This window comes from Sinocyclocheilus grahami, unplaced genomic scaffold (assembly GCF_001515645.1).
Source record: "Sinocyclocheilus grahami isolate Dianchi unplaced genomic scaffold, SAMN03320097.WGS_v1.1 scaffold2685.1, whole genome shotgun sequence".
Taxonomy (NCBI): Eukaryota; Metazoa; Chordata; class Actinopteri; order Cypriniformes; family Cyprinidae; genus Sinocyclocheilus; species Sinocyclocheilus grahami.
Window position 1 is genome coordinate 9,670 of NW_015507863.1, and position 10,153 is coordinate 19,822.

Below are 10,153 nucleotides of genomic sequence, written 5' to 3' on the forward strand. Positions count from 1 at the left end.
AGCAAAGACATCGGTTAATAAAATGGGATTAGATACATGTGTTATTTAACATATTTAATTATTGCAGGTTTGCGTCATATTCTGAGTTTGCATTTCACTGTTTTAATTCATTTTGATGAATACTAAATCTGTTTTTTGTGAGTGGGATGAATTAATGCACATTCACATTTAGTCTAGAACTACAGTAACATGTTCACACAGCGCACACAACTCCCGATGTTACGGGGCTGACGAGACGTGAGATGTGCGGATCCATGTGCAAGCTTTATTTAAAGCAGAGAGGTCAGAAGCACAGGCAGGGTCGAACAATGGCAAACAGGTATATGGTGGACAAGACACAAGAATAATCCTAGGGCTAGCGAAGGTCAACGAACGGCGAACAGAATCAAAAGGGCGAGGCTAAAGGGATGAATCCAGGAAAACAGGCAAAGATCAGAAACCGAGAGGCTAGGCTAGGCATACAATACTCGGCAGTTGAAGGGTGTGAGATAGAGTGTTAAATAGTGAGTGAGTGATATGATACAGCTGTGTGCAATCAGTGCTGTGTGCAATCAGTGTAATGAATGATGGGATATGTAGTCTGGGGGTGATATGCAACAGTGTAGTGCGAGAGTCAATGAAGTGGAAAGGGTGACCTCTGATGGCTAGCAGACAGAAGTTCATGGACCCGATACGTAACACCCGATTTCTCCCAATATGGGGACAGGAGACTTGTCAGTCAATAAATGGGAAAACAAAGTAACTGGCATTACTTTTTTGAAAAAGTAACTCAGATATTTTCTTGTAAATTAAAAAAGTAATGCGTTACTTTACTAGTTACTTGAAAAAAGTAATCTGATTACGTAACTCGCATTACTTGTAATGAGTTACCCCCAACACTGGTCAAGAGCATGACAAACCAACAGGTGGCGATATAATCTCAACCCTAAAGCCATGTTGGCCAATCAGAAGCCTGAAAAATAATCCAGTAGGCGGAGATAACAGCGCATGCTCCGACTTTACAAGCCAAAATCTCCAGTTTTGTTGTTTACACGATAACACTGCAACTGGAGTTTTTGAAAATCTTCACCCTGGCAGAAGTTTTACAAAATGTTCGGTTTCAGTGACCTGGTGCTGTGTTTGCGTGTGGACGAATGGCCAAACCACTTAGAAAAAGCTGCGGTTTTGAAAATACCCGCGATCGTGTGGACCGCCTTAGTTTGTTCATTGATCTAGTTCCTTCTCCTCTTGATTGCCTTATTCAGTTCACCTGTTTGTCCCTCGTTAGTCACCCTACTTAAGTTCCCCTCTCTGTTCTGGCATTTGTAGGCTGTTGTATTTGGTTACCCTATGTGTGTGGACGTTTCCTTAATTTCTTGTGAATTTATTGAAAGAATTAAGATTACCTTCTTCGCCGTGCACTCTCTGTCTTCATTCCAGCACGTAAGCGTGACAGACTAGCCGACCTTAAAAAGTAAAAGCATATTACTGGCATTATTTACCTCGTTTATTTTTTGTGGTTTTGGTCATAGTTTCTTTTGTTTTTTGTTATGGATCATTTTGCCGCCATCACCATGCTCTGTGCTTAGCAGGGGGAATTTGCCACATTTGTGGAGTAGGTGCTGGTGTCCTGTAGATCGCTGCTCACAGTGGACATTGCGGGTGATGACACCAGCCCCACTCCCGACCCAGTGCCCAGCCAAGCATCCCCCTGCTGCATGGAGCATCAGCCTGAGCCCACTGCAGACGGAGAGCCAGCACCCGCCAAGCCACCGCCAAGAGGAGCGACAAAGCTGAGGATCGCCCCGGAGAAAGAGCCTAATTTGACGTCTGAACGCGTGCGAGAGCCGGCAACAATGCACGCTACGGTGGATGAGACTGTGGAGTGTAAGGGCACAGAGGAAAGTCCGCCCACTGTACCACCGCTGAGGGTGATCTGAGACAGGACTTGGGAGAATTAGTAGACTTTTATTCTGAGGTACTTCTTCCTTCATTGTTTGAACTCTCTACCTGTCCTGTTATGGCCAAGGAGGCCATTTATGAACTCCCTGTCTGTCCTGAAATGACCATGGAGGTCTGTTTTGAACTATTTGTCTGCTTGGAGCTGTCGGTTTGTCCCGTCACAACCATGGAGGTCAGTGTTGAACTGAACCTCTGCTCGTCCTCAGCTTTACATCTGTGGAGCAGATTCACTTGGGTCTGTTAGTCTCCAGCTCCACCGTGCTCGAAGGATCCCCAGTCTCCGCCTCCAACCTCCGAGACCCGTACTCTGCCTTGGCCCGTCGACCCAGCGGCTCCAACATGGTTCCTAACTCCCTCTCCAATGTGGCTCGTCAGTCCACCAGCTCCACCTTGGTCCTCTGTCGCTCTGGCTCCACCACAGCTCCACTTCTATTGTACTTACTACTATTACCATTATACTATTATATGCTTATATGCCAGTTGCCTGGTCATATATATATATTTATATAAATATATATAAATTTATAGCAAGAAATAAGTCAAGCTTCTAAAAGCATAAATATTTACTTCAAAAAAATTTAACAACTTATATTATGTCATATACTGTATACTAACCTTTCAAGAGAACCTTTCTGAGAACTATCACTATCTTCATCATCACTTTGATCTGGAGATGAGAAACCTGAACTGGTCATTTCCCTGAATGTGAGAACGAAAACAATAAAAAGTTCCAAGAATATGTCCTTGATAATGTCCTTGCTTTTTGATGTCTCTTATAAATTGTGTTCTTTAGGTTTCACCCAAACAGAGTGCTTGTGGTGATGCTGAAAAAAAAAAAAACGTATGTCAGTATTTTAGACTGAATTTATAGTGTATCACACCCATTATGCAAATGCCAGGAAACATAAGAATGCAAATGCCAGTAGACACAGGGCCCTTTGCACCTGGGCTCACCGCCACTTGGTGGCTTTAGGAAAACAGCGAACAGTGGGCAATGTGCTTTTAAAATAGTAAATATAGGAGGAATATGTCAAAGTAATTTATACGTGCCAAAGTTCTTGCTGCCAGCTGGTGGTGCTATGACTATAACTGAATGTTGGCATGTAGATGTCTTCAGGCCAGGAGTTTTCTCAAATGTGAAGGTTGGTGCAGATTGAACATGTTTTACACTCACTCAAACATACCATGACATATGTTCCCAGTAGGTGGTGCTGTGATTATAACTGAATATTGACATGTAGATGTTTTCATGGCAGGACTTTTATTAGACATGAAGTTTGGTCCAGATTGGACATCACATGTTTGAGTGAGTGTAAAGCATGATATATCTTGTTCGAGCAGGTGGCACTATAACTATAACTGAATATTGGTCTTTAGATGTCTTCAGGCCAGGACTCGTATCAAACAAGAAATTTAGAGCAGCTTGGACATTGCATGTTTTTTTAAAACATGACATTTCCTGTTGCCAGCAGGTGGTGCTATAACTATAACTGCATAGTTTCATGTAGTTGTCTTCAGGCCAGGACTCTTACCAATCACGTGAAGTTTGGGGCAGATCGGACATTGTTTAAGTTAATGTAAAACAAGTCATTTCTTGTTGCCAGCAGGATGCACTATGAAAATAACTGGATATTGGCCTTGAGTTGTGTACAGGCCAGGAGTCGTATCAAACACGTGAAGTTTGTAGCAGATCGGATATTATATGGCTGAGTTACAACAACTTCTTTTTCCATGGCAAAACATAACATTTTGTCTGGCCACCACGGACACGCCCTTTAAATAATTCAAGAACCTCTCAATTTAAAATCACAAAGGCCTTTAGATTAGACTGACCAAATGTAATGTTGATGTCATTAAATCTCTTGGAGGAGTTTGTTACAGCATAAAACATGTCACTTCCTGTTGCCAGCAGGTGTCGCTATGACTATAACTGAATATGGGCATGTAGGTCTCTTCAGGTCAGGAGTCTTATCAAACGTGAAGTTTGGGGCAGAACAGACATTGTATGCAAAAGTTATATCAATTTCCTGTTTCATGGCAAAAACACTGAGATTTCTCAGGCCGCCACGGACACGCTCTTCAACGAAAACTGAAGATCTTCACAACTTAACATCACAAAGGGCTTTAGATTAGACCGACCAAATTTGGTGTTGATCTGATGAAATCTCTAGGAGGAGTTTGTTAAAATACAACTCCTGAAAATGGCAAAACTGGCACAAAAATTGCAGAGAGCCCTAAAAAAAATCCCCCCCCCCCCCTCTCTCTCTCTCTCTCTCACCCAAACACCCACCCACCCCCACACTCAACAAACACATTTTTTTTAAAAACACACATTCAAATAAAAATAGCCGACTTCCTGTTGGTCGTAGTTAATGACTGTTTATTAGAAAGTTGTCCGGCTTTATGAGAACAACATATATACAGAGTTTGGTAGCTGTAGGGAAAACGAACCCCCCTCCCCACTTTTTCAAAAGGTGGCGCTATAGAGTGCCTCCTCCACACCTATTTATGAGCTTTTGCCAGTGTCTATCTATCATTAATGCTGATGTGTGTGTTGAGTTTCATGAAATTCTAAGCATGTTAAGGGCTTTAAAAACACCAGAAAAGAATATTAAAGTTTGACACATTGCCATGGCAACAATATTTAAAATATCAATAATGCCATCACAGATTTACATCGGCCATATTTTTACATTAGTCTGATGAAGTTTGAAGCAAATCGGGTAAATATAAGAGGGTGCATTCAAAGCTTTTTAAAAAAAGTAATACTTCCTGCTGCCAATTGGTGGCGCTATGACTGAAACTCATTATAGTCACATCTATGTGATCTGACTCCTTGAACGAATAAACTGCTGAAATTTGAGCAAAATCAGACAGACCTGTTTCTCATTTCTCGTCATAATTTCAACGCCTCGCCACGGACAAACCGTTGGAGATATCAAACACCCCCTCACAATGTTGCATCCCCAATGTCTTGAGGACATGTTGACCGAGTTTGGTGGCAATCGGATAAAAAACCTAGGATGAGTATATCAAATTCCAGAGCATGTGTTTTTCACAAAACCCTGAATAGCCAACTTCCTGTTGGGCAGAGCCTATGACAATCAAGTGCGAAAGTTGTTTGGCTCGATGAGATCTATATGTGTACCAAGTTTCATATGTATACATGCAAAAATGCTGTATTTTACACATCTACACTGTAGAGGCCCTCTGCCACGCCAAAGTGTGTGAGTGTGTGCCAATTTTCATGGGTTTTTGAGCATGCTAAGGGCCCCAAAAACCTTGATATAAATAAATAAAAACAATAGGTCAATAGGTCCTTTCACTCCCTTCGGGGCTTGGACCCTAATAATCCTAAGGAAATCAATAGGGCTCGGGCCCTAATAATAATAATTCTTAGAAAAACAATGATGCTATATATATATATATATCATTGTTTTTTTTGTTGTTTTTTTTTGCACTAAATTATTATTATCTCTTGCTGAACTTTAGACCACCAAAGGAATAGGTATAGATTTCAGTGAAAAAAGGAAAGAGAAAATCACATAAAGTGAAGCAAAGGGACACAAGGGCAACTTTTTTTTTTTGTATTCAAAAATCCTCAAAAAGGGCTGTTAGGTAAATTAGCATATATTGAGAAAATGGTTGTTTGTGTTTTCTATGTGCATCTCTAAGATGTCCTTTTATTGATGTGTAGAAATAATACATTTAAAAGAATTGTTCACCCAAAAAATTGCTGAAAATGTACTCACCCTCAAACCACCCAAGATACAGATGAGTGTTTTATTCATCAGAAATGAAAGTGTCAGCAAAGGTGGTACCAGGAAGACTATTGTCATTCATGCATAATTATTAGCTCTGGCCAATCACAGCTTGACACTTGGAGTATATAAGTACTGACTTTTCTCTTTTATGATTGCCGTTTATGATGCATGATGTTCCCCTCCATCCTCCCCACCACCATCAATATATAAACTAAAAATTCACAAGATTATACAATTACATAAGCTTACCCTATCTTCTGTCTGTGTATGTGTCTCAAGAATCTCAGCTGTCAGTTGCATCTTGAGACTGCAGTTAAAATTTTACACACTTTTCCTCTTCATGCTGCTCTTTAAGATGTAGTAGTAGTAATAATAATAATAATAATGTTTTATTTACATAGCACCTATCAAAAACAAATAAAAATATGCAGACAGAGATAATCTTACATTCCAGATAAGTAATGCAAGCAAGCATGGAATTGAAAAATGAGGCAGACAATCAATTAACAAAACGTATTGTAAATAAGTGAGTTTGAGATCAGTTTTAAAGGTCTGGAGTGAAGAGACAGCACGAAGGTTTTGAAGAAGTTTGTTCTCGAGCTTAGGAGCTGAAATACACAAGCAGCTGAATTCTGGATTAGCTGTAAGCGATTAAGAGTTTTGTTTGGTAGGCCATATAATAAGCAACGTTATAAAAGCATGAATAGCAGTTTCAGCATCTTTGAAATTTAGTGATGGTCGTGAACGGACAATATTGCAGACCTGCCAACCTGTACGCATTTTGACCTCAAAGTACGCTGGTACGATCTGTCACTCTAAACTACGCAAAAACCTGGTGACGCCTCTGTCTACGCGCAGTATGTAAAACAAGCAACAGAAAAAGGTGAAGAGTCTTTCGGCTTTTGCATTTAAATAATTTCCGTGCGGATATATTATAATATAATTGTGCTATTCATCTATTGAGAATTTTATCTTTGATATTACAGTGATTTAAAAATGCTTACACACAGTTTTTGAAACTATGGCTCCATTTCTCAAAAATGAAAGCCTTCAGCGCAAGTTCCGTCAGGACTCCAAAGCCACGTCATTCATTCATACTAACAGATCTGGCCAATCACTGCTTAATAACTGGAGTATATAAGACTTTCATCTTCGCAATTGATGACGCTGGCGTTCCCCGCTCAGTCAGCGAAACCGCCGCTTTAAAACTTTAGCAAGACTTTTCATAAAATTACTTAAAATTAATCTTTTGTGAACGATTATGTAAATGACACTCATTTCACGATGCATGCTATATTATTAATATTGTGCAACAAACTAATATCACAGTAAACGTTTGTGGTTGTTTGATCACCTTACTATGAATTAAAAGTGTTAATATTTTCACAACAGTAAATGTGAAACACTAGCGGGGCTCAATCACAAATTATATTGTGCGTTCCTTTTGCTATTGGAGAGCTATATCTTACGATTAAATCTCAAAAGCGTCTCGCTTGCTCACGTTTGTTGTTCCCTCATCTACGAGTTTCACCTGAACTCTCACCCTCTTTCATTGAAGACTCTCCGGGCTGCTTCAGCACTTCATCAGTTATAAGTATTTATATTGTTTTTCAGACAGGATCAGCCAAATCAGGATTTGGACAAAGGACGGGGCCTACGCCAAAGAACTTTCTATGCAAATATACATGAATTATTGTAACTCACCACCATCTGTTAACACTTCACGGAATAAATACCATGTCGATGTTTACCTTCTCTCCGAGTCTTTCTAAAAGAACTCAACACACAAAAGCACAAAACACACACACAACATGCAAAATGTCACACACATCTTGGAAAAGCAAACACTTCTTTCAAAACTATTTTATTTATGGTATTTTTGCATAGTAACTCTACACACAAATATAAAATAATTAGCCAAATACACACCAAACGACACACAGATGTGAAAAAATGTAAAACACTACTCTTGTGTGCGGGAGCAGACGTAACATTTAGGTGCTTAGGGCCCCGGGGAATCAGGGGGCCCCATCTGACATTGGCAAAACATATTTGCAGTGTTGATCAATGGAGCCAATCACAGAATATCTGTTGATTTCTTGATAGCAATTACAAGAAGTGTTTACAGTTTTTTTTTTTTTTTCAACTGCTTACACACAAAATCTTTACTTGTCACACAGTTTCTGAAACCTGACACTCAAACAGCAGAACCACACACCAATCTAACAGGAAGAATCTTGATTTCCTTTTTCAACCACAGCCACGTGCAAACACTCATTGTTTTACTGAACACCAACCAATCATGCTTAAGAACAGGCCTATAAATACACAACTACACATGGCTGATGTACTTCTTTACTTTTGTACTGTGTGATACTGTATTCACAAACACAAATGCTTACAGTAAAAAAAAAGAAGTTTGGTTTTAATCTTGCTTTCGTGTTTTTTGAGTGATTCTTTCTGCTAATTACTTCCAATCTTGTGCACAAATGTACATAACGAGGGGTGAGAACCAGAAGGGCGTAAGTGACATTTTACCAACTTTACAGGAGGGCCAAAACTGGCACCAACTGGTTTAGTATGTTCAGTGTTAAGTATTTTGGTTTCTAATGAATAAATCCAAAATTTAAAATAATTCACTTGTGTCCTTTTGGAAGTAGAAAGAGCCCATCAAGAGCTTTCATTTGATATATATATCTCCATTTCGCCCAAAATGTCACTTATGCCCTTCTGGTTCTCACCCCTAAGAGTAACTGTGCGTATATGATGTATCCAAAAATATAATATTATGGCAAAGGTGTTTGCAACGTAAGACAAATATTTTCTTTTGAGATGTGTTTGTGATATTTTGAGTGCTTCATTTTGCAAGAGATGTGAGGCATTTTGCATTTTGTGTGTGCAATTCTTGGATGTGTGTGTAAAGTTTTGAAAAAAAAAAAAAAGAGGCAAAGTTTTGAAAATGTGTGTAAGCAATTGAAAAAAAACTAAGCTAGAATCCACTAACCTCTCAAAATGCTGTGTTTTTGTCATGTGCTGAGTTCTGCACGCTCGGGAATCCTCTCATTATAGCAATGTAAATAAGAGATTCATTGTGCAGAGCTTATGAAGAGCTCTGTTTAATTAATAAGAGCTTATTAACGGAATATTGTATTACTGTAATGTAATATGTCAATACTAAATGTTTGCCTATTCCTTTAAAGTACTTAATGTGCACATAATCTCAATTGTACATTCATTCCAGCATTAAACGCGCTGAATGAAACTTTAAAAGCAACAGTTTGAATATTATGAGGAAATATTTAACTCTAGCTGATTTAAAGTGAATATGTATATAAACTTGAGCAAATTTATATAACTAGGTCCTTATCTCTATGCTGTTGCATTGTTACGTTATATCATTCAACTACTGTTTTCTTGTTGTCTTGCAAGTGTATATTGTTATTATTGTTGATGTATAGAACCACACTCTTACTGAAGAACGATTCAAATGGGAAGAGTAAAGAAGTTTATTGTTGTTCCTGGACAATCTGTAGCGGCTGCCACATAGATTAAAATTTCCACACATTCCTATTACACTTGAATACATTTAATGACTTACAGCAAGATGTTTTCACACTAAAAAGAAACTGTAAGTTCATCAGGGGCTTAGAACTGCCTCTATGACAAAACTAACATTGGCGATTTTAATGGGGAAAAAAGGATTTTCTTAAGACGTGTTGTTTCCCCGTCAGATCCATATGATGACGATCCAGATGTTTTAAGAGCAGAATTATCCTGCGGTTACTGGTCCACAAACACTGACAGACATCTGCAGAGTACAGCTGGATGAGGAAAGGGTAGTGTTTGATTTGAATATTTCATTTAAAGGGGTCATATGATGTTGCTAAAAAGAGCATTATTTTGTGTATTTGGTGTAATGAAATGTTTATGCGGTTTAAGGTTCAAAAAACATTATTTTCCACATACTGTACATTATTGTTTCTCCTCTATGCTCCGCCTTTCTGAAACGCATCGATTGTTACAAAGCTCATCGGTCTGAAAAGCGAGGTGTGCTGTGATTGGCCAGCTATCCAGTGCGTTGTGATTGGCCGAATACCTCAAGCGTGAGACGGAAATGTTACGCCCCTCACCATACTGTGATGATGCCGTCCGGCCGGAGCGACGAGACAAACACATTAAAACCCATTATAAACCAGGCATTCGTTGCGTCCAGTGGGGACATAATTACTGATTATAATGACTTATACTGCCTTTTTACGCGTTGCGTTGCATCGCGCCACGTAAACATAAAACTCTGTCTGCATTTGGGATCGGAGAAATGACAAACAACAAGTGCTACTCTACACTGCTCGCGTTTGAATCGTCAGTGGCAAATCCTTTAAATGAAAACGTACTTACGTGAGCTGCACACATCTGGATATTTGGGTTAAACTGTTCTGGAACAGTGT

The 10,153-nt window shown here is 39.2% G+C and overlaps 1 protein-coding gene across 2 annotated transcripts in view; it reads right to left on the reverse strand.

Moving 5' to 3' along the window:
- The window catches only part of LOC107575513 (interferon-induced GTP-binding protein Mx-like), a 14,547-nt gene extending 8,831 nt beyond the window's left edge, over positions 1–5,716 (reverse strand). Inside the window, exons 1-3 of one of the 2 annotated variants that reach the window (XM_016261874.1) lie at positions 5,694–5,710; positions 2,557–2,765; positions 1,386–1,445 (exon numbers count right to left, since the gene is read on the reverse strand). In XM_016261874.1, coding sequence (XP_016117360.1) covers positions 1,386–1,445; positions 2,557–2,636 — 140 coding nt within the window. In that variant the 5' untranslated portion in view covers positions 2,637–2,765; positions 5,694–5,710. Of the gene's footprint in view, positions 1–1,385; positions 1,446–2,556; positions 2,766–5,693 lie in introns of both variants that reach the window. The other variant, XM_016261875.1, reaches the window with a different exon arrangement.
- Positions 5,717–10,153: the final 4,437 nt, after the last annotated feature.